At 35.4% G+C, this 24,780-nt stretch overlaps 4 protein-coding genes across 7 annotated transcripts; 1 reads left to right on the top strand and 3 right to left on the bottom strand.

Moving 5' to 3' along the window:
• Nucleotides 1-23,125, top strand: LOC135796320 (dolichyldiphosphatase 1-like). Of its 2 annotated transcripts, XM_065308301.1 has the most exons (8): nucleotides 1-94; nucleotides 15,315-15,534; nucleotides 15,685-15,757; nucleotides 18,776-18,973; nucleotides 19,041-19,141; nucleotides 19,206-19,384; nucleotides 19,442-19,669; nucleotides 22,020-23,125. In XM_065308301.1, the coding sequence occupies exons 4-8, from the start codon at nucleotides 18,874-18,876 to the stop codon at nucleotides 22,147-22,149; spliced, it is 738 nt and encodes a 245-aa protein (XP_065164373.1). In that variant the 5' UTR covers nucleotides 1-94; nucleotides 15,315-15,534; nucleotides 15,685-15,757; nucleotides 18,776-18,873; the 3' UTR covers nucleotides 22,150-23,125. The 2 variants fall into 2 exon arrangements, with proteins under 2 accessions (XP_065164373.1, XP_065164372.1); XM_065308300.1 differs by lacking the exons at nucleotides 1-94; nucleotides 15,315-15,534; nucleotides 15,685-15,757; ... (2 more) ...; nucleotides 19,206-19,384; nucleotides 19,442-19,669 and adding an exon at nucleotides 19,692-21,892 and having other exon boundaries at nucleotides 22,020-22,148.
• On the bottom strand, nucleotides 101-15,347 carry LOC135796326 (uncharacterized). Of its 2 annotated transcripts, none has more exons than XM_065308310.1 (8): nucleotides 14,851-15,347; nucleotides 13,851-14,022; nucleotides 4,485-4,588; nucleotides 3,013-3,204; nucleotides 2,574-2,942; nucleotides 695-772; nucleotides 550-634; nucleotides 101-405 (listed from the first exon to the last, which is right to left on the bottom strand). In XM_065308310.1, exons 1-8 carry the CDS (start codon nucleotides 14,912-14,914, stop codon nucleotides 345-347), a joined length of 1,125 nt encoding a protein of 374 aa, XP_065164382.1. In that variant the 5' UTR covers nucleotides 14,915-15,347; the 3' UTR covers nucleotides 101-344. The 2 variants fall into 2 exon arrangements, with proteins under 2 accessions (XP_065164382.1, XP_065164381.1); XM_065308309.1 differs by having other exon boundaries at nucleotides 101-417.
• On the bottom strand, nucleotides 15,671-17,435 carry Gr63a (Gustatory receptor 63a). Its single transcript, XM_065307092.1, has 5 exons — nucleotides 16,570-17,435; nucleotides 16,251-16,513; nucleotides 16,094-16,165; nucleotides 15,917-16,006; nucleotides 15,671-15,781 (listed from the first exon to the last, which is right to left on the bottom strand). Exons 1-5 carry the CDS (start codon nucleotides 17,357-17,359, stop codon nucleotides 15,671-15,673), a joined length of 1,326 nt encoding a protein of 441 aa, XP_065163164.1. The 5' UTR covers nucleotides 17,360-17,435.
• LOC135796330 (uncharacterized) lies at nucleotides 23,126-24,054 on the bottom strand. 2 transcript variants are annotated; one of them, XM_065308314.1, is made up of 2 exons: nucleotides 23,856-24,054; nucleotides 23,126-23,556 (listed from the first exon to the last, which is right to left on the bottom strand). In XM_065308314.1, the coding sequence occupies exons 1-2, from the start codon at nucleotides 23,928-23,930 to the stop codon at nucleotides 23,155-23,157; spliced, it is 477 nt and encodes a 158-aa protein (XP_065164386.1). In that variant the 5' UTR covers nucleotides 23,931-24,054; the 3' UTR covers nucleotides 23,126-23,154. The 2 variants fall into 2 exon arrangements, with proteins under 2 accessions (XP_065164386.1, XP_065164385.1); XM_065308313.1 differs by having other exon boundaries at nucleotides 23,613-24,052.
• Nucleotides 24,055-24,780: the final 726 nt, after the last annotated feature.

Here is a 24,780-nt window from a genome sequence, read left to right on the forward strand (position 1 = left end):
ACGTTTTTGTCCTTGATCAGTTCTTGAAAACAGTCTCTACACTGATATAATCCAGTATTTGTTGTGACTTGTTGATGTGTTCATCCAAAAACAGGTAGGATTCAATTCATATTCTTAATTTATTATACATTTGGTTCAATTCTCATAAAAAGATCAACATTTATGTAATAATCAGAGCAAGTAGTACAAAAATTACATATTTCATATAGTTTTCTATAAAGTGCAAGTAAAGAATTACTTGTACTTGTACATAAATGCATACATACGAATTTTGCATTAGGTATTGAGAAAACATTGACGCGTTATCAATGTTCAAAGGCATTTTATGTTTACATTCTCTGCAGCTAACCCAATGAACCCACAGGCATTGTGCCAAGCTCTTCCTCAGTGTATAAGGCAGTTTTCCTGTAAAAATATCTTGTAAGACTTTTGATTAATTTGAACCACACAAAAGCACATACATGCACATGTAAAATACAACTACACAATGTAAAATACAAAATAATATAAAGTTTTAGCAGCAGATTTAAAAGAATAAGAATATTTTACCTCTTTTTGTACTGATAGATGAAGAACAAGATTATTGTATTGATAATAAACAACATTATGATGATTATTGTTGGCACCAACACATCTGAAACGTATAATATACATTTAGTGTTGATATTAAGTTTAAAATATTTGTTTTAAATACCTGAAAATGATTCTTTGGCTGTCATGTTGACTCCACCGGAAGATTTTCCGAATAAGTCTTTTAACGTGCTAGAAAGCTCTGAAAAGTAACAAAATTAAGCGTTATTATTGAAAATAACTGAAATTCTGGGTATGTAAATGCGTTGCACAGCATGCGCGCACATAACCTTCTCATAAATTTCCAAATATTCAATATTTATAAATGAAAACATGCATATGTTGATGAATTGCCGCGTTTTGCTTACGTTGCGCAGTCGAATTCACTGTAGTTGCATACTTGTACTCATTTCGCGGATGTGGAATTAACTTACTACAATCAGCAGTTTATCTCTACTGTTATTATTTCACGATGTGTATTTATCATTAATTTCATTCGCGGCTTACTTAACACAGATAAATCAATGTTCTATCGCAATAATTTAATTGAAATGATAATATTTCCACGCTGGTGGCATGCGTTTGCATTTAAAAAGTATTTATCGATTTTCAGGTTGGAGTTGTGCGCTTTTCAGTGGGAATATCCACTTGAAAAGCACGTGCTTTTGCTTGAAACTTGAAACGGTTGAAACGATAACACAAATAATTTTAAATAATTAGATTTAATAATGAGAAATAACTTGCCTATATTATTACGTTGTGCTTATGTTTGATTTCTTACTTAAATTTGCCGATATTGTCAGTTGTGCAAGATTCTACGAATCAATGAATGAAAGCCTTTGTACTTTCCTACGCTAAACGACTACTACTGCCACCGCTTTTACTGTTGAAGTAAGCGATATGGAGGAGCGCGGCGAGCCCCTCGCGATTGGTCGCTGGCGGACACAAAAAGAGCATGTGGGTCGTCTGCATTCAGCATTCTTCAAACGTTGAAATGCTAATGTAAACGTACTGGAGCTTTGAGCGCTCTTCAAGTTCGTTAAACTTTGCGGTTGACGCGCATACCAATAGAAATGTTGAGTTTGGATGTGTTTCGGGTTGCCAACATTGGTGGAAATTATGTATTAATACCGGTAGATGGAGTTTACTGTGCCTGCGCGGTGGTAAATCTTTTAGAGGTTAGGTAATAGAAAAATAGGCTAGAATTGCTTTTACACTAGATTAGTTGGTTGCAGAAACTCATTATTTCGTTTTAATATCAACAAAGTAGGTTAAAAATAAATTTACCTGTTTTAATTGGGTATTTCCGTGATATTTCTTGATTTTAAATCACTAATTATCACATGAATTAGTGTAAAATTAGTTATTTTTGTCGTCAAAACAGCAATTATTTCAACAACTAATCTGGATTTAGTAATTTTTGTCTTTAAAACTTTAAATCACTATAAGAACGTGTAAAAAACGACTTTTCCTGATAAATCTCTGTAAGATTTCGCGGAATTTATCTAATTATCACTGTGTTGTTTCGCGTACGTTCAAAAACCAACTATTGCGTGTTACGATCAGGACTCACGGTCGTTCGTTCTGCGACTAATAATTTTCTATGAGTAACAATAGTTTATTATGTTTGTATATTCCCGGTTTGTATTGTCATCCACTCGTTTGCATTACTATAACCGCATTACCAGAGTTAACATCGTTAACAATTTCTGCTGCGTCGTTCTCTTTTCAACATATTTACACACCGTAACACACGAACAATCAGCGAATTCAAGCTTCAAGCACTGTTGTTGTATATTATTTTAAAGTATTCAATTCTTAATATTTTTCAATGCGAATAAGAGCTGCTTTTATTCATGATTGAGACTTGAGATATACTGTCTGGTCAAAGTTCAAAAAGCGAATTATGGTTTAACAATTTTGTTTGCGACAAACCAAACTGTTTAGTTATTTATGTCTAAACTTTTAATTATTTTAATTTAAAATGTGTAGGTAATACTTACTTATACAATTTGCTAATGGAAGCTTCTCTTGCCACCGATGTCCTTGACACTGAATCTCTCGATTTCTTTCCAATGTGTCCGCAAAAACATAACCTACACTGCATGTGAAGACCGCTGTGCTGTCATTTCGATACACTAGGTAGCCATCTTTGGGAGACGCAGGGGTGGCACAACCTACAGCGGCGTAATGTACAAGAACACCTCGTCGTGCAACTAAACTTTCTGAAGCACGCAGAGTAATATCAACGCTGTCGCTGAGCGTAATCAACTCGCGGAGGGGTTCCTGCTCATTGCAGGAGGAGAAAATCGAGTTGTCCACTTCTTTCACTTCGAAGAGGTCGACGCAATCATCCGGGTCGTTATTTGTTGCTATTAAAATATTTAGTATTATTTTTAGAAATATTCATTTAGGAAGATGAGGTTTTGAGAGGGTCATTACCTATTAGTGATAAATCTAAGATAGTGAGTTTGATTTGTTGCAAAGGGGGCGCGCGAATACGCCACCGGCACTCCTCCTTGCCGAGGTAGTAATTGGGGTAGCCGGGGTTGCGGATTAGGCCTTCAGAAATGCCGATAACATCTGGGCCTGGGAGGGTTATATTATCGTTGCAGTAGCGTCGAATTCGACGATCTGAAATCATAAGAGTTTGGATATAAAAAGAGGAATTTATGTCAGTACATGCACAAAACACAACCCAATACCAAAAGAGAGTAAAGGGAGGAACCTTGAGGACTGCGACTTAGCTGCTGGATGTCTTAGACACAACTGAGCGCGTGGCGCACTGCGTGCTTGCCTTTTATGCCTGCGGGTGACCCGCAAAAAGTGGTGGGGGAGTGCAGGTACTACCTACATGGTTGATCACGCACGAATGTAGGAGGTGGGGTACCAGTGAATACAAGTGGTGGAGGATGGAAGAAGGGGTGGGGGTATGGTCACCAAGTGAGTTAAGTGAACCCGTCACGCAGGTCAGTCGTCTCCGGGTGGTCAAAGTGGGTAGTCGCAGGTTTTCAGGTTTCTCGCTCTTCTCTCCGATCAGATCGGTTTGAGTCATTCAAAAAAATTGTCTCTAATATACCCTTAAATTTGGTTTTATAAAAAATACATAATAACACGTTAAAAACCAAATCAACAAGATTAAACAAAATAAAGGTCTTCCTAATGAAAATAAATTATATTCTGGAAACAAAATTCCCCATTAGTACTCAGATTAGCAGCAGCATTTCATTATTTGCCCTTCCATTAAAATAATCTCTAATAATCCGCTCTGAAAGCACCGAAAACAAAATTTCATTAATTCTACTAAACCGTCCATGGACTGACTGTTTATTTCTGTTTATTCTCTTCGAGTCTAACGAATTTAATTTTATGATGCGATCATCACATTGCACGCACATTACACGCACTTTTATTCCTACGGTCATCATCTGTCTGCATTCACAATGTCCGCCCCTTTTTTTGACAGTCAGCTACGTGGTTACGTAGCGGTTCTAAGCGCGGCGTGAAATTTCGTTCATCTGACGGATTTTGAAACTTTCACATGCGGAAAATTCATTGTCATCATACACGTTTCATGTATTTTGGTCAATCACATAATTTATTACTTTAATCCCTTATATTCTTTTGAATTTTGTGACATTTTTGTCTATTTTTGCTTTTTTTTGTAGTTTTTATATATTTTTTTATCTTTTTGCTTTGAAATTCCCTTTGGAACTGATTTTATTCGCTAAAGGTTGATAAATTCATTCATCCGAATCGATAAACTTTATTTCTACCCTTACCCTTAGGTATTTTACTTATAAACCACGTGAAATATTAATTTTTAGACTTAATTGAGAGATTAATCAAAAAGTTTTAATTAACGCCCATGTTTGAGATGTTAATTCATCAAATTTTTAATTATTAGTGCTTACCTGATACGCATGCAAATTTCACAGTGAAATTACCCGAACCCCATCGGGCAGCTCCCGGGCAGTCTTCTGTCAGCACAAAACTGCAATGATTCACTCCTGAACACCTAAAACAAAATTATTACAATTAACATTATAATTCAACTTCCAACCGCATTTAATAACAGGTCAATAAACTTTTATTACACGCACTGACCTTAAACTTTCATTCTTTCATTCAATTTACAAAAGGTTTTATAATGAAAATAATGTCAAGGGTAATATCAAGGTTAAACCTTCTTTTGAATTAGAAACCAAAGAAAATTAGCCTTATGCTCCGCAGAACATTATTCTTCTACTCCCCTTGTGACCTTTTGTTAATTTCTTCATTATTCTAAAACTTCAATGCGTCAATCGTCACCGATGTTAATTTTAATACTAAATTTAGGCGTCAGATGCATAGCATATTGAATGCTAATATAAGTTATCGGGCAGTAGGACGAACATTAAGATCATTTCGACGGCACTTGCCTTTGGCACCCCTTGCGACACACTCACCGTCGTCACGCTGGGTCATAGGGTGGTGTAGAATAGAGGCAGGGTCAGGGATTTTATGCACGTAAGGGTGCGACACCACAATCGTTTTTGGGGTGCGAAATGGTAAAGCATACAATGCACGGTTTGCAAAAGTGTGTCCTACGATTGATTCGTTATGCACACGTACTATATTCACCCACATTTTATTATATACCGAGTGTTTAGAACATAAAATATTGGTTTTGTATTGAGAGTGGAAGATATTTAATCTTATCTTATCTTATTGGTCATATATTTTTTCTGCACATGACATATGCCTATTGTTCAATTTCCTCCTATGACCAGCCATATTCTCCATTCAATTATTTTTTATTTTATCGATTTATCTGCGTCTAGACTGAATTTCTTTTCTATTTCTATTTTAGATTAACTAGTCTGTTGATGGCATATTTTGATATGCATTTTCTCTTTCTTTCCGTGGTATTTATTCGGTTTTTGTCGGTTGCAATCGTCATCATCATGATTACCCTAGTTATCAGAAGGCTATTCATGAAAAGTGGGCATGTTACATTTTTGGGCGCATTGGACACATTGCACATTGCGTTTTCATTAAAATATTATAATATTATACGCCGTGGGGAGGAAATAACTGTCGCAAACACATAAAAAGAGGGTCGACTTGGTTTACTTGTCGTCTGGGTGGTAGGCTATGGCTTAATTATAATATCAAATGAGGCGATTATCGACAGTCGACAGGCACGCGTGCACATTGCAGGAAATGCAAGTTTAATGTTGTAATACTTTTAATGCTTGTATTTTAGTTAAATGTGTATTGATTAAACGTAAGGTTTTATGTTTTAATCAATACTGTCACAATTTTAAAGTGTTGGTTCTTACTTTTTTCTATTTTCCTACTTCCAGTTTATTTCTATGTTTATTTTTGTGTATATTTGGCTGCCCGTGATTAAAGTATCACTTTTTGTGTCTCGAAACCGTAGAAAAAGTAGTATTTTAAAAGTAATTATAGTAAAATGCATTTCTTTTGATATATTAAATTTTTATTTGCATTTTAGTTTTACTTTGAAATCATAATCAAATTTATAAGGAATTTATGTTGGCGTTTATGTTGAAAATTTAATTTAAACGCCCTTTCTACATTCACTTCGTTTTAATTTCCTGCTGCAATTAACAAGGCGAAAAGTAAGAAATGCGTTGGGGTTCGCACTAAACGCCAAAGCAATTCATGTTTGCGTTGCTGTTAATTAAATGCAAACATTCACAGGTATTGATTTTCATAATGCACAAACCGTCATAAATTTGAATTATCAATTAATTTAATTTCGAGGTTTTTAATTTATATGCCATAATTTTTTTCTTGGCAATAACCTTGAAGAAGAAAAAAGGTATAAAACAGTTTTGGCAAGGAAATAACTTTTCTCTTTCTGCGTGCTCAACGAATATTACATTTCAAAGCGTTAAAGCCTATAGGAAATCTGAAAATTTATAGTTATTACTCTTTTTAATAGTATTTGATGCGTAGTAGATGTGAAAATCCTTTCGTTTTTCTGCTTTTGCTTTTCCATCATTGTTTTATTGGAAACGCGTCCAAAAGCGAAAAAACGTAATCGTTTATAAACTAACAGATACGTTTTTATAAGATTTAGCTTTTGCAGCTTTGGCAATAATCCTTTAATGCCATTTTTCCTATCGAGGGATTTTCGTGTTGAGCGGAAGAGATAAAAAACGTTTTATCGTTAAATTCACGCATCAACTAAAAGCCTAGACCTTGCACAAATGAAGAAAAAAAAGTATCGAAAGTTTTCGAGTATTTGAAGATACTCGCATATTCTGATACATTGATTTATTTTTATCATACTTAAGATGAAACTAAGTAGAATAACACTAAACATATAAGATTTTATCGTCCATTTAGTTATTTTCTTATTTATCTCTCAAAGGATTGTTATGCGAGACGAGGCAACGCATAACAATTTTCTTTAAGGAGTTTTTATACTTGTATAGTCGTTGGCAAAGCTCTCTGGGTAATAGACCGGCAGATGTGTTAGCTATCGCAAAGCAAAGTGACTTCATATAAAATTTTATTCCTCCATTACCATTCATTTTGTTTCTTTTACTTTTTTCTTATGTTCTAATCTTTAACTACGTTCTTTTTTCGGATTTTGTTTTGCATTGAGCTTACTTATTTACAATGTATAATAAATTAACTATCTTTTGTATTAAATTGTTATTCAAAACGAATTATTATGGTTTAATCTTGGAAGTTGGAATAATTTTTACGTGAAAGGATTTTTTTATTGTCCAGTTCTTGTTATTCTGGGTTTTTGCCCGTTGTTTGGAATAAATCAGCAATTTTAAAGGATCAGCACGCACCAACCTCAACCGCGCGTAGATAAATTTCAGTTAATAGCACCGAACACCGATATTTGCATTCCGTTCGGGATTTACATGTTATTTATGAGATTTCTCTTGTGCGTAGCCAACTTAACAACGTGTTAAAACTTATTTTTCTAATAATTCAATTTTACAATTCAATTATTCTTAATAGTTGAAATGCATGTTCAAAAAATTCTTGTTAAACTTAATTGAATCATTTGTATCATGAGTCTAGTAGTTTTTTTTTCCTGGTGTTGTTTGCTAATCTCCTTCACATAACTATTTGTAGTGTTAATAATTAGTTTGAAATGCAAATCGTGCAGGGTGAAAATGTAAATTCAGTGTTTTCAGTTTGCCAAACACAATCGGCGATCTATCTACACAAATGTGTATGCTAATGTGCTGCGGTTTATCTATGCGTGCGATCAATTAATTTTCCATTTTATACGCGTTGGAATTAATTTAATGCACCCCAAATTTATAAAATTAGAAAATTTAAATTTACGAGGATTGCACTCTCTAATTTAGTTTGACATATCTAAATGTATTTCCATGAATTTATTTCATTAAAAAATTGCTAAAAATTTCATAGTTGTTCTAAAAATACCAGATAATTATCTATATACATGAAAAAGAAACAAACGTACGTTACAACATTTATAACTCAAGAACAGCTGCACAGATTTTGAAGATCTTTGATTAATTGGATTGATCTATGTTCGGAATAGCAGAATAACTGATAAGATATCAAAAATGATGACTTAAAGAATTCTAAATAAAGGATGACATCTTATTGATGGAATCGGCACATACTAGTCAAGAGTCAAGAATAAGAAAAAATTATAGAATTCCGTTTTTACTAAAAACTATGGGGACGCAGTCGCGGGCAAATGAAAGTTTTTTAATAATAGTTTGTTATAATGTCATAGCCTGTAGGGCATTAAGTGGCGGTTAATGATTTTGACGCGTGCTCAAAACGGCCAATGCGTTTCAATCCAGCGTGAAACGTTCGTACGGTCATCTTTAGTTGAAGTGAAACAAAAGAATGATTGTATTGTGCATGTGCATCGTAAAAATCGGGGGGTGGTTGTTGCCATGGGGTGAATTTCTACTTGTGCATTTTACTACCAAACGCGCCCAACCACCTAATCACCCCTGCGGTAGTCGTGTGCATGTGCAATGTGCAATCGACACATCGATCATTCGTTAGAAATTATTCCATATTCATAGTGTTCCATAAAAAAATAAAAACAAAAAAGTTGAATAATATTTCATGTATCATACACAACTGCTCCGTGGTATCTAGATTTTAGATGTTAATGATCGAGCATAACATCTAAGAAGAATATTTCTGAGGGTTGTGAGAAATGGGGTTGCAGTTTATGCAGTTTCTATTCCATTGGGAGCTAATTTGAAGAGGGTGCGAGTCTGTAGGTCTCCAAGGACACGATTGAAAAATTGAGGGTCCTGGAGGAGTTTGTACAAGGACTTACTCTGCTCTAGAGTCTACATAAATGCATAAAGCATGACCCTGTTCTTGAAGGTTATTGTAAGCAATTTTATTTTCACAGATGTTTTAACCTAGTTTATCATCACAGACATATAGCTTATCATATTTTAAAGTTATCATTATTTTAAAGTTTAATTTATTACATTTTTAATAATTTATTTATTTTACTAACAAGATATTATTGTTATTACATATGAGTTTGTATATTTTTGTTTATCACGTGGGAGTGACACGTGCGTAAATATCCTCTGGGCACACTTCGTTTTCTTATCAGTATATACGATGGTACGTGATACACGTGTCTGTAATGTGAACATTAAGGGAACTGGGAAGTTTGGAAATGTTTGGTGCGAATTTTGACAGCATGCGAAGTCTGAAAGTTTTACTATGTAAACAGGAAGTGAAAAGAAACCAAGCGAAACAAGTACTTACATTTTTATACTTATATAGGGTGTTGCAGTTTATATTTTATTTGGTCAATAGAGTAAAAAGCAAAAAAGAAAAAGGGAGAGTAATGCATAAAGTGAAGTATAATGCTTCATGAAACATGATGCATGATGCATTAGGGTGGTCCTTAAAATGCATTTTTTTGAATTTCTTTGCTCCCAGGGGCTTAAACGCTTTCAAATCGATAAAAAAAAATTCCCTGAAAATTTGAGCTCTTAATATTAACTTTAAGATAGTCCGCACTCTCAGAAAAGGTTTTTATGGAGATTACTTGGCAGAAAATGGATTTTAAGTAACAAACCGTGACATATTTATTGTAAATTTAATTCTCCATGTAAAAAATACCTCATACATATTTACTGCACCTATTGACTATTCGAATACTAAGCCCTAATCTTTTTTCATATTTTTCGAGTATCACCATAATATTGCTTATATTCTGATAAAAATTGAACAATAAACTCCTATTTGCAATTATTTGCTATATATTCTAAATAGTATCAAGTCAATAGGTGCAGTAAATATGTATGAGGTATTTTTTACATGGAGAATTAAATTTACAATAAATATGTCACGGTTTGTTACTTAAAATCCATTTTCTGCCAAGTAATCCCCATAAAAACCTTATCTGAGAGTGCGGACTATCTTAAAGTTAATATTAAGAGCTCAAATTTTCAGGAATTTTTTTTTTATTAATTTGAAAGCGTTTAAGCCCCTGGGAGCAAAGAAATTCAAAAAAATGCATTTTAAGGACCACCCTAATGATGCATGAAGCATGAACCGAAAGAGAAAAAAAGTTATGAGGTTAGACACAGAGGTTAAAGGTTTTTGCTTTGTGGGTTGCTTTCTGTTTTATGATGATGCTCTTTTGTATTTTACAACGTACTTTATTCTGATTTTAAAAATGACTGCGCATTCATAGAGTAAATATTACATAGAAAAACAGAAATGCTGTTTTTAGCAAAATTAGTAAAGTATATTACGAATAAAGCACTTTAGACACGACTTTGCCTCTTCGTGATTAAAATTTTACTTTTCGTGTCTCAAAACCATGAAAAAACTGGCTCTTCAAAAGTAAAACATTAGTAAATTTGTTTTAGAAGTCATATTTTCTAAATGCAAAAATTTCATTAAATTTAATAGATATTGATTTGTGTCAAATCATTTTGTCAGCTGTTGGCATACTGTGCCAACTGACCAGACGCTCGCTTCCTGAAGTTATCCGTTCATCTTTGCGCTTCACTTGCTTTTGTTTTCTCTCTCTCTCTCTCTACTTCTCCACCACCAATTTCCGATAGTTTCAGTTAGCTGTTGTCGTTCATGCCTAGAAACCAAATAGTTTGGCCACGCAACACGCACTTTTCTACAGTTCAACACAGTTTCAACTCTGTTTTCGTTATATTTCGGTATATTTATTTCATCGCCATCAATCGATACTGCCCTTCTATCAACATATTGAAAGCATTTATTGGTAAGTTAGTTCAATATTATCAATATATCACAAAGTGTTTTCGTAAATGGATAAACTGATAATATGATGAATGATAACAATCGTAATTAAATGGCGCTTCTGTTCTTTATTACATTTTTACACGCACGCTGCTATTGGTTTGATGCACTCCTGATAAGAGTAATTACTCAACATGGATCAAAGGAGACGTCTGCTTGGTACTCATGGCATTCGTGGCACAGCAAATGGATTTTTCAAACGCTTGCTTTGAACTATACAGTTCGAATTTGTGTCGATAGTTATTTTTAACGCAGATCAACAGATACACATTGATCGTCTTACGGGTTACGTGTTACACTTTTAGAAAACTATTCGGGATCAACGATGACAACGCAAACAGATCGCTTGCTTTTGAAAGCAATTAAATAAAAGCACAAACAACACTCTAAAAGCATCATCATTTATTTGTCAGCGGCAGGTGATAATTTACGTCTTTTAGGAGTTTCATTAGTTTCCTGGTGTTTTTCTTAGTTTTTCATCAGTTACAATCATTAGAGGAAATAGTGGCCATTAATTTGAGTAGTTTATAACACCTTCACATCTATATATTTACTATTTAAGTTTAGACTATAATATAAATGATATAAAAAGTTTATTTGAGATACAAACGTTGTGAATTAATGAGAAAAACCACTACGGGTAAGAATTTCCAAAGAACAATAAAAGTTTCGAGTAAAAGAGAAAACAAACAAGTGTGCTGGTATTGTGTAAGTAATTGCAATGAGAAAAGAAAAACAAGGAGAACGAATTGTTTTGTTTTTGTCACTCGAGGACGATTCGGATCTCGACTGGTGTCTAAAGAAAACAACAAGTTGATTGCGGTGTCATTTATATTCGTTTCTTAACTATCACGTCGAGTGATACATTCAGGAATTTAATTTTGTTTCGTGGTTGTGTGAGTAATAAACACTTAATTGCTTTAGCACATTTTAAATTAATTTTACAATTGTTTTTTTAATATATTTTTTCTACTTTCACTTTTTCCACGGTTTAGAGACACGAAAAGTGATACTTTAATCACGGACACCCAAAGCCGTGACTAAAGAACTTTATTCGCGGGATGGACCTTAAAAAGTTCAAATACCAAACCTAAACGTGGAAATACAGTGAATACATTGTTAAAGTACCGTTTAGCGCACCTGATATATAATTCACTATTTATTCTTGATTTTTTAAATATTTCTTATTTGCTTGACCTCAAATAAAATTACAGTTTTATAACCTTCGAGTTTATACTGTCCAAAATCAACATCTATAAAATACGCGTATAAATTTTACGTAATTCTCATAAAATTAAATCACTAAACTTCATTATACATCAAACTCGTAAAACGAGTTACCAGTATCAGTAATATTTCTATTTTAGGACTTCATTAAAGTTCTCGGTTATTTGCTTTGTTTTTATTGACGTTTTGTTACAATATGTCCTCGTTAATTTGTATCACGATATAACCCAGTTGCAGTTCCAGTGGCTTCGTGGAAAATGATGTCATTAATTTGTGTCTTTTTGTGGACCTCAATTTCCATACAAATTGTTTACTAAAACCGTCCGTGTCGCTGGTTATTAATGTGTTTAATGTATCAATTTCCGCTCTGGTAGAGGTTCGTTCTACGCTAATTAATGACTGTCATCATGTAGCAAACGAGCCGTGATTCAGACGAGCAAAACGGTTAAAAAACACACAACGCAAGTAATATTAATAGTAATATGCCAGCCATTAGTTTTTTTTATATATTTAGTAAATTATTAATGTTTGTTATAAAATGACATCATCTAATTGCTTCGTGGATTTTTCTGTGTATTTTTATATATTTTAGTTCGTATCATGTTCATTTCTACTTTTGATCAAAAATGTTTTCCGGTTTTCATTTGTGCCGACGTCTGCCGCCCCTTTATTGCCCCTTGGACCGTGTTTGGCTAGACTGGTAGTCGGCCCCAATCGGCAACTCAGGAAGACCCGTCACCGTCGTTTGTTAAAAATGGTGATATCCTTCCTGCATTTCTTGCCACTGAGTGGTTTTTGTAGGTTTTAACTTTCCCTCTTACAGTTTTACATTTCTTCTTTCTTGAATGCGCTGGGATTATTAGGGTTAGAGAATGTTCAGTTGGATTTGCTCGATATCAAATTCTGTAGACAAACTTGACTTTGAGCACAGGAGAAATGAAAACTCAAATCAATATTTACAATCTCATATTGCAAGAATCTCCGGTTGCTGGTAGCCAGACGTTGAATGGGTTGAAACCGCAATTTTCACCGCAATCTGACCGTATTCAGGGTCGTGTTTTCCCAAAAGAAGCAATATATTTTGTGTGAAAATTGGGAAAATGTTGAAAAAGAGAAAACTATTTTTGTTAACCAAATATGGAAGGAAGCAAACAAAGGAAACAATATCAATGCGTATCGGCAGTTTATCATTTTCAATTTCAATATTTACTGGGTGTTTAAATAAATATTTTCATTTTTATATAAATAAAGTAAATTGCAGTAAAAATTATGGCAAGAACTTCTAATCGGGAATTTATTAGATCGCTTTGTATACTATTTGTGCATTTATCATATAATGTGCATTATGGCATCTTTTCCTTGCATCTCCCTCGGCACCCGCATGTTTTCCGCTATCAATAAATCGCCACCGCACATTTTTCTTGCACTTTTGTTTCGCATCTTTGCCTTCCTGACTTTTTCTATCTCGCAAATAAAACACATGTAACATGACCACCCTGCTACTAATGCTGCGTTTGCTACGCTACACTTTATTATCCTCTAAGTGCATTTCTCGAATTTTCTTCTTCTTTCTAAATTCTCAACATTTATCACACTGTAAATGTGTCGCCAAGAGATAGCTGCTGAAAGTCATGCAATAACACTTACACTAAACGTCCATTGCTTGTAAAATGGTTTAGAAAATTGCAATTGCACTCAAGTGTAAATCCTGCTGATTTTTCTACAATTTTGGGTGATATTTTATTATAAAACTAAAAATATCTTACCTTCGATTTAACGCCAAGCGCGGAAACAATTGAAATCTATGCACGTCATCGAAAAACGACGATTCATCATCGTAGGGTTGAAAAGTGGCGTTAAAAATTGCTATCACAGAACTAAGATGTCTGCAGGTGAGCATCATTTGACAACTGGCACAGTTACTCACTTCTACATATTCTGAAATTAAAAGAAACGAATTTATTGATAAATATTTATATAAAAATCATGTGAATCATTTAAATTTAACGTTTTTTTCGAGACGATAAAATGTTCTAGTTTATAAGATTATAAGAGCAGTAGCATGATAAACATCTGACTTTGTATAAATATTGTCGAAAAGAAGATTCGAATATTCAGTCCGCGTCTCGACAGATTCAGCGCAAACGAAACGATAAATCATCATCGGCGCTTCTATTAATACACACTCTTGCAAAAACCCGAAGAAAATTCAAGGAAACAGGAAATATACACACGTATCTAATATTTTATTCGACTTTTATTGATCCCAACAATACACAAGCGTTAAAAATCAAATTTCTGCAATGAAATCTTCCGGGAATGAAATTTCGGAAATGGAAAAGTAAATTTTACATGAGTGCAGGATGCGTGCAGAGCTCAAAAGGGCACCTATCGTATAGGGTGCACATGGAGTATAAAAACAGGTTGGTTACACAAAGGGCACAACAGTGGAGTAAAACGTACAATGTTCAGAGCAGTGAATAACAAGTACGGTGAGCAATAGAAAGGCAATAGTCAGCAGGGGGATGGAAGACGGAAAGTTGAAGCCCTCTGTAAACGGATGCTGCGAAACGAGATACGGGAACAAATGTAATCGCGTAATGAAATTTGCACGTCACTACTGTTCCTTTAAGGGAGTTCACGTGATCCTTTCAGGCACATAACTCACGTGTAGTTAACTTTGAAGCAGAAAGAATAAGAAAGGATTTTATGTCCTTGGGTTTATTGTTAGAATAAACTTAAATGTAAAATGTAAAATTTACTTACCGATATAAGCAAAACTATTTCTAATAGAAATGAATAAAACCAAAATTAAACTCGGCCACAACATCACTATCCGTGCACTTTTTTCTCTTCTTAAATTTCGAGTCTTTTCTGCGTATATTTTCTACTCTCATCCACATACTCCACAGAATTGTTCATTAAATTTAAGTAATTCACGAATATTTTGATTTTGTAGTCATTTATTTTTGAAGTGGTTGTTGTGGAGTCCATTCACCCTTCTTGCACTTGAACGAATCCTTATATAAATTGACAAGTTCTTAGATTTACCTCATTTCCGCGTTCCACCGGTTCTGTTTGTCTACAAATCGATTTTCAATCAACTTCAACTTCATATCTTCCACCCGAATAAGAATTATAATAAAATTTAATTAATTATTTAAAAGAATGAAATATAAATGTAATTTTTTTTAATTTTAATTAATTTATAATGTTTGTGTCTTTTGCAGGTGAATTTACGTAATAAACCACGTGAATATTACGCAGTTGAGTTGGGAATGCGTGGGGCGTCGCGATGGTGAACAGGAGAGCGCGTCGCGACGACTACTAACCGACGCTGATGCGGCGTCCGACGCGGCGCCGAATTCACCCCCACTTTATCGTATCGCAACGCACACCCTTAGTAATGCTAAACATTCTAGTCTGGCGGGGGTGCTTTGTAAGAGATAGGTATGTATAAAGTTACTACACACTTTTGATTAAAACTTTTAAAGATTTACTTCTCAACTTTTTCTAAAAGAATAAGTGTAATCTTTCTATACAGACTAAGTTTGAGCTTTAAATTAATATATTAATATTTAAAATATTATTTTGGTGCAGGTGTCGTAATGGTTGCATTCGGAATTGGCATATCTTCAGGGATGCTTATCTGGAACTGCAGTAGCACGACCAGGTAAGTTACCATTGTCGCCAGCAACTAAAAAGAGATAAGTATGTATTAATAGTAAAGTACTTTAGTCACGGCTCTGGCCGTCCGTGATTAAGGTGTCAATTTTTGTATTTCGAAAAATTGGCGAAAAAGTTTTTGTTATTGCAGTAATTTTGTACTTACTGATTTAAACAAGTTTCTGTTCATGTCAAAAAATCCACTTAGGGACATATCAGTCGGATTCATTTCAGTCGCTCGAAGAAACATATTGATCTAACAATTCAATCAAAAATTCATTAATTGCTCAGTTTTTTTTCTTCATTTTTTAAGTTTATTTAATTATATTTTCTATTTGTTCACCTCTTGTTGCGCGTCATCATTCATCCAGCTCAACTCGACCAATAGCAGTTTCTTTTGAAAGTTTACCCGCACCTGCAATTAAAACGTGTGTAACATAAATTAATGAGCGACAAATTTATTGATCGCTTTGTGCACTATATATATATATGTTTCCTACGCAATTAGACGCGTAATGAGCTTCGTCGCAAATAAAATAGAGTAGCGCGACGAAAAAGGCAGCAGTTCCACATAGGCCCACATCTTTTATTCCAAAACCATACTGCATTGTTGAAAGCAGTCCATAAATTGTCAGAGTAATGATTAGGAAAAGGTAAAGATTGAGGCAAATCAACACGTAGCCTGTACCATTGCCCACATCGCGAGTTATTTTAGCCAAGAGCATCCAAAGACTACGAAATTCAGCCACACGTGTTGAAGGACCTAAAAATATTTTTAAAATTTTTTATTTGTTTTGAATTTTTTAAATCAAAATTTACCAATGTGTTTCAAAGCTTGTTGAAAATCTTCCGCCAACACTGTTGCAACACTGCCGATAACCTCACAATGAAGGTACCAGAACCCTCCAAGAACAAAAGTAATCATATTGATGAAACAATAAGGTACCACCTGAACGAATTTAAAGTTAACCATTGTAATATGATTAACAACCATGATAGCTCCCGATAAAATCGGTAAAGCCAAAGTTATCAATAACGGTTTATTGCCGCCGAACAACGGTAACTTCTTACTCTCAACAGATTCATAAATTTTCTCAAATTTTCCCCAATCCATTAACACCATACCCAATCGTCTACATTCCAACCATGATAGAGGCATCAATACAATTGGTACTAAATACACGGTGAAAAGATACTCGATTACAACTTCTTCAAACCTCCCTTCAGCGGATTGTACAAAATCCACCTTATCCCATTTGATATAACCAATGAAGCCAAAAATAAGTGCAAATAGAAACACTGAATATGCCATTAGTGCAGGAGTTAGGCGATAAATTCCTTTGGAGATGTTTGCAATGGGAAAAATTCCCAGAATGCGTAAAACCATGATCATTGGTCTGAGGTGGTCATAGACCATGCTTTCGGATTCCTGTCGCCGTTGAAGTTCAGGTGGGAGAACAACAGCGGCATTTGGTGCGGGTGCAACTTTTTTATAATTAGCATCTCCTTGGAAATTAGCTCCGGTGAGAAAGATAGACTTGCGGGGTTTTTGCCAATTTTCCATGTCTTCGCCGAGGTATTGGCTTACTGATATATTATTGTTGTACATTTTGAAATATTTTGCTGGAAAATGTTGCGCTGAGTTTGTTACAAGTTGTTGTTTGGTCAAGATTCTGGTAGTTACTGAAAATCGACCTCAACTATGGTCTATGTGTTCTCAACGAGGGTAGAATTACGCGTTAATTAGCAGGTGTTTGCTCATGTGGGGATATTTACTTGTACTGACCTTCATGGCTTTGTGACTTCACTTTGTTTGTTTATGGTGAATTTTACATGATTTTTAGAGGAAAATTAAAAGGGGTCAAGTTTTAAGAATAGAATAAACCTTGCTTCGGAGTGGATAACGATTTTTATGTTAGGAAATTGTTCGAGAGTTTTTGGCCAAGTGTTTTTGGTTGATTTAGTTGAGTTTTATTCGGTATTGTAGCAGGGTGGCGATAGAAGTGACTCGTGTTTAGGACACCGTATGAGGGTGCCGGTAAAAATAACTCTCTTTCAAAGCACCGTATGAGGCTAGCGGTAGAAATGACTCGATTCAGGGCACCGTAGAAGAGTAATGGTAGAAGTGACTTGGTTCAGGGCACCGTGTGAGGCTAGCGGTAGAAGTGACTCGATTCAGGGCACCGTACAAGGGTAGCGGTAGAAGTGACTTGGTTCAGGGCACCGTATGAGGATAGCGGTAAAAGTGACTCGATTCAGGGCACCGTACATGGGTAGCGGTAGAAGTGACTCGATTCAGGGCACCGTATGAGGCTAGCGGTAGAAGTGACTCGATTCAGGGCACCATACGAGGCTAGCGGTATAAGTGATTCCCATTCAGAGCACTGTACGACGGTAGCGGTAGAAGTGACTCGATTCAGGGCACCGTACGAGGGTAGCGGTAGAAATGATTCCCATTCTGGGCACCGTACAAGGGTAGCGGTAGAAGTGAGTCGTATTCATAAAATATAAATGGTTTCAAGTTCTTTTAGCCCTACTTTTAAGAATAAAATGCCATTTTATATTTCATTTTCATGGAATGAAGAAAATGCAAAAAGTTGTTTTCTTAAAGTAATAAACCTTTTAGAGAAAATCGCGTCAGCAAATTATCTTTGTCTTTCAAAAGTACATATTTTAAAATCTTATCTTATGCCGAATTTTTATTTTTGTTATCTCTATTTAGTTTAAGTAATGATTGGATGTCAAAAACGAATTAAACTGTGGTGATTATTGAACAAAATTTTATTAAAATAAAGTATTCAAAATCACGTTGTCTTCAATATTCGACAATAAATTATTCAAATTTCTAATTTTTTAATTTTTAATTATTAGAAATTATAAAAATAAATATTCCGGAATGCGATCTAACTCGACTAGTGTGTGTCTGCCTTTACTTTCCACTGAGCTATGCGTGCATATTGTGCGTCCCTTCCATTCCATCCTTCCAATAGTTCCAACCAGACGCCACAGTGTCATATGTTTGTAGGAGGTCTATGGATTCTGCGCCAGTCGCACGCTATTCGTTCGCTGTTATGATTCTGAAGTTGTGAATTCATCACTCCTTGCTAATAAGGAAAATGAAAAATGGACACAGTAGATATTAACATTCCATATCTGACACAACCGATTAATAACGAAATAGAATGGACGCCGTTCTCATTGACATTCGTTGAGTATCCGAAAGGTGAGCGAATGTTCTATTGTTAACCTCAGTCCGGATCAAAACATCAACATCAATGATTTCCTTGCAGGGGATACCGTGGGCAAGCTTCTAGCTTTAATAAGCCTTGCTCCATTTGGCATAGGCGCAGGTTTCGTCACGCTGATACTCTTTAGAAGAGATTTACACACAGTAAGCACAACTTAATTCTAGCTATATGAAAGTATGTCAATGGATTAACAATCATCTGTTGTAGATCACATTTTTCTTGGGGACACTGGTGAGTGAGGGCTTGAATTATTTCCTTAAGCACACCATTCAAGAGCCCAGACCAATGACAAGGTCCAGTGAGTATAATGAGTATGGAATGCCCTCATCACATGCACAATTTGTGTGGTTTTTTGCTACATATGTGATATATTTTGTATTCATCAGGTATGTCAGCAATATTTTACTGATTATGTGATATGTTAAGTTAATTTCTTGTTGCAGACTACATCATTTGAACAATAATACAATAATTGAGAATGTGTCCAAATTTCTCATAATATCCTCATCAGTTTTGATGGCAGTCATTGTTTGCTTTAGTCGGATATATTTGCAATACCACACTGTGTCTCAAGTTATTTTTGGCTCAGTTGTTGGCATGATGTTTGCCACATTTTGGTTCACATTAACATACCTTGTGTTCACACCACTCTTTCCAACAATTGTATCTTGGTAAGTCTACTTATTTCTATTCCTATAAATCAAAATGAAATGTTTACATTTGCATTTGCATTAGTAAGCATGACAGCAGTTGACATTTCAATACTTGGCATGAATAAGAGTTAAAATTAGGAAGGTAATGCAATAATTACTTTGATCTGTTCCGATTGAATGGGCAATATTGCGTTGGTGCCAAGTTCGGAAATATCAACTTTGTAGTTAAACTTTGGTTTGTTTTTTGTTTTGTTGTATTTAAAACAAAACTTGGTGAAGTTATTGAATATTTTCAAAAGCGGCCATATATGTTACCTATTGCAATGATTACACCCCTTTGGATGCACGAAGCTTAAAATTAAGCTTAACCACAATAATGCAAGTGATTTATTCATTTTCGTTCGTTCCTTTCAAAATAAACGAATATTTACATACCAATATTCGCACCGACGTATGACTTGTTTGGTGTGAAACAGCCTTTATAACGTTACCGTTAGCAGCAATCATAACCTAACAAGTTAGGCGACAATCGTCTGTTTTGGTCAGTTCTCTTGCCACTAACTTTTCACAAACAAAGTTCTTTAATGCATGTACCAACAATGGAAAATCGTTTCCCGCTAAACGAACAACTATCTCAAACCCTCAAGTCATACCTGCAGCGGCGCAACTATCCCGCCGTCACACAACTGCGCGAAATCAACGAAACACAAATGATCCTCAACGCGACCGTGCAAAATGAAACCAGCAGAAACAATTCCATCGCATTCTCTTCATTCAGCAGTGATCCGATGATCATCGAGCACACGTTCTCCAAATTTGTTCAGTGGATAAATGACATTGTGCATAAGTGCAGTGATCATCAAGATCTACATAAAATAGTAGCACCACTCTTCTGCCACTTCTTCATTGAACTACATCAAAAAGTACAAAAGGATAAAGAATCCATGGAACTCCTCCAGAAGTCCACCTCACACTTCTTCAAATTTCACCTACCAAGTGTTGAAAAACTAAACAGTGATGACACAATAACAAAACTATTGAAAATCTTACAAGGCCAGAGTGATTCATCAAATTTGAAAGAAGCATTTAGATCAAACAAATACTGTGTGAACTTGTGCAGTAAATCCGTACGAGCATTGAAGAAATATCTAGCTGAAAGCAGTCATGTGATACTGCTGCAAATCATACAAATGTGGTTTAACATCAGAGAAGAGGAAGATCCTGAATGTGAAGAGAGTGTGACTGATTCCAAAATGGATGTAGAACATGAAGTGGAACATTTAAAAGATGTCATAGCACTGATTAACACTGGACCTCCACCAATTTATTCAGTAAACCTAGGTAATCTGAAAGGAGATGCAACTGCAGGTTGTGTAGATAATAATTTAGGAATGTGTGCATACAGTTATGACAATATGATATTCCTCAGCTCAATAGAGACTTTAAAACAACTTCCCAACACAGATTCGGTTGGAGATGTGATTTTCTACGAACATTCCGGCAGTATTTACGACATGAAAATGTTGAGTAATGTATTATTAACAGCCAGTCAGGATAAAACAATAAAACTATTTAATTTGACTGATTATCAACTACATACGACGTATCAAGCGCATGAATATCCTGTGTATTGTCTATCGCCGAGTTCTTGTGGGTCTGTATTTGTCTCCGGGTCGTATGATCACACTTGTAGATTATGGAGCTATGAAAGCAAATATCCATTAAGACTATACGCAGGCCACACTCAAGAAATTACAAGTGTACAGTTTCATCCGAATGGAAAATATTTTGTGTCTGGATCAAGCGATAAAGCCATTCGAATGTGGACAATGGAAGATTCATGTCCTGTAAGATTACTTCTCGGTAGTACAGGGACAATTTACGCAAGCGCATTCAGCGAGGATGGAAAAATGTTAGCCACTGCTGGAGATGATAAAAGTATTAGAATTTGGGATCTCACGAAAGGCCAGCAAATTTATGAAATTAAAACACCGGATGTTGTTTTAATTACGCATTTATTGTGGTGTTCGAATGATACAATCGTGTGTTCGGGTTCTTCGAATGGACTGATTCAATTTTGGGATGTGAAGGATGTTTGGCAAAAGACTGAAGAGTGTGCGGTGATTTCAACGCAGGAAATGAACAAGAAATTGTTAGATTTAGTATCGTTTAGAGGTACAATTAGTTGTCTGACTGCTGAGAGCGCTGGGTCAACTACAATGCTACCTATGTAATCAAAATGTAAATATTTATATAAATAAACATGAAAACTTCATTGTTTTTGGTGTTATTACAATGATTATAATATTATCTATAAAATAATAGTTAATTTTTATGTTTGTGAATTAAATTGTTGCTTTTGTTATAGGAAAATGTCCGAGTTTTTACTCCTACGTGACACAACTTTAATACCAAATGTGCTTTGGTTCGAGTACACCAACACGCGACAGGAAGTGCGGGCGCGCAGCAGGAAGCTGGTCAGTATGAAGTCGCAATGACATATGCTCTTCGGCGATTTTGATTTCGGCGTGGTGCGACGCTGCATTCACTACGTATGGTCGAACAAACGCTGAGATCGACACCGCTTAAGTTCATTTTAAGTCGCGAACACTACGGACAAACGCACGAGATTAGTAACGTAGCTAAATAATATATAATCACAATGGGATGGGAATCTGAGAAGAAGGAAGGACAACTGAAGCCGTTTGCAGCTAAACACATTTAATACATTTATCTAATGTTTTATGGATGAGATTTTTTTTTGTTATCAGGAGAAATTGAGTTGCAACTCAGTTTCTCTTGCATTTATCTTTAGAGTGTGTATACCTACTTATTAGGGACAAGCAATAATTACTTAAGGGTAGGGTTTGGAACATGTTTTTCTTTTGGTTTTTAATTAACAAAATTTCACTTTGATTAGGATGCGATGTAGGCCCTGGATGCGGTTGCAAAACACTCACACTCTGCACTGTGCTTGACTCAGCTCACCAAATCGATTCAGAAATGTGTACAGTTTTTACACGTTTTATGACATCATCATCATCATTGTCACTAGGTGTAGCATTTTATAAGCATTTACATGGTGCGTACTCATATTTCACACATTCGAAGGAAGAAAAAAAAAAAACGTGTTGTTCCTCAATTTGACGTTTTGTGTCTTAGATTTAATCGCATAGTGTTTTCTAATGACTGAATGAACCAATGGCAGCTCTCTTACTTAGGGTGTATGTTGATCAATGTTCTTTGGGATACTCGACCGTTTTTGCAACCTCCCTCCCCTTTTTTGGTAACATAATCATATTGATTTTTGTACTAAAAACATGCTTCCATGTAACTGATATTTGATTATAAATATATATGAAAAAATATTGATGTTCGATAGGGGACATCAGCTTGGATGAGATTTTTGCATCCAAGGCAGAACATAGCTGTATAAAGTCGGAAATGACGAAGAAATAAATCAATTGTAACGAATTGGGTTTGAATCTATGTATATTCATGTCCTAGTCAAGGTCTTCGTGCTTTCTAGCGATGATCTCCTCGCTCTGTGACTGATATTCATCATCGGCATCATTGGATACTGTAGATGTTTTTATCATGATTGACGATTGAGGCGCTGGCTTTGTTTTGCTCTCGTCGGACTGACGCATTCTGGAACCTGATTTTCTACGAATGGCTGGAATGAGGCTGACACTGCTTGCTTCACCCGGTATCACCTTCACATCAGACTTTTTCTTGCGTCGCTTGGTGTGTGTTGCTCTTTTTGGTTCATCGTCGTCATCATCGTAGAATTCTACATCTGATCCGGATGTGTTGCGTTCTGTAGTTGTCTTTAGAACTGAAGACACGTCCGACTCACTTGGGTTGAATTCCTCTCTGGGTTGTTCTCGCAACGTTGACAAATGCTACAAACACAATTAATTTTAGTTTTTTATACGTAATATTTATGGTATTCTGTTACTTTGCTAATAAAAAGTCTTTGTGGTCTCTGTACGCTGCTGAAATCGGCCGTTTGGCCAACAAGCAGTTTCGTAATGACCGTCGTGCTTTCCGTGCTATCCGAAAATTTAACGCCCGGAAATAACGAGAGTGTGTTTGAATCATTTGTGGCGAAATCGGTACGCATGCCGATCCATTCTGAATCTTTCGCTGCTAGGCTGATTCCGCGAGAATGCGCGACGGGCTCTCGAAAAACGCGTCTTACGTTAATATCCGGTGGATCCGGTGGTAATTTGTCTTTTTCCGATAGTTTTTTGGTGATCTTCTTATGGCCCGCCATCGAAACATATAATGAGGAACATTTTATTATGAAAAGGACATTCTATCACTACAGATTTTGATTGAAAATAATAATGACAAGATAATTTAATTTTGTCAATGAATTTGTCAGATTTGACAAGTTCATATTTTAACTCAAAGACTACACAAAGTTTTTACTAATTTGAGTAGACAAATTGTCCCTAAGTGATATTTTAGCACAAAATGCCGGAAATTAATGTCCACCATCTTATTTATCACGTAAAACCTCCCAGATAGCAAAGTGACGTATAATATTTTAGTGCACTAGTTTGTGCGCCGTGTGTATGTGTGTTATTCTTAAAACATTGTATTTAGGCTTCGTCCTCTCAACTACGTGTTTACATGCCTAGTACCCGGCTCCGCGCAGCGCACACGGCAGTCGAATCATCGCGTGGTCCGCGAGCGTGTCCCTCTAATCGTCTCGTGTTTTGAGATTTTAATTGTATTATTTATTAAACTATTTATTTAATTAATCTGTGCGCGAGTTGTCAGTTGATTAGATATATATCTGGATCTAAAATTTCTTCATCAATAAACTGGTTGGTGCATACTTAAATATATTTACTTAAAGGCGATTCAACATAAATTGATTATTTTAACTATTGACTTCTATATTTGAAGTTTTGAGTTTTGTGTAAAAATTGCTATTTGTTTAGATAAGGTGGTGCATGCGCACTCTCGAGTACGTGTGATACACGGACACGGCCACTTAAGTGCGTGACCACTCACTGATACAAGGCAATCGCTCACTGCCTCACATGTACGCCACACTTTTTGAAACGCTTCGTATTTTCTAAAGGTACAATAAAGTATTCTCAGGTAGCGCAACG

This window comes from Atheta coriaria, unplaced genomic scaffold (genome assembly GCF_025399875.1).
Source record: "Atheta coriaria isolate IRGN ID8LTWV9N9 unplaced genomic scaffold, Caltech_Dcor_3.1 hic_scaffold_7_pilon, whole genome shotgun sequence".
Taxonomy (NCBI): Eukaryota; Metazoa; Arthropoda; class Insecta; order Coleoptera; family Staphylinidae; genus Dalotia; species Dalotia coriaria.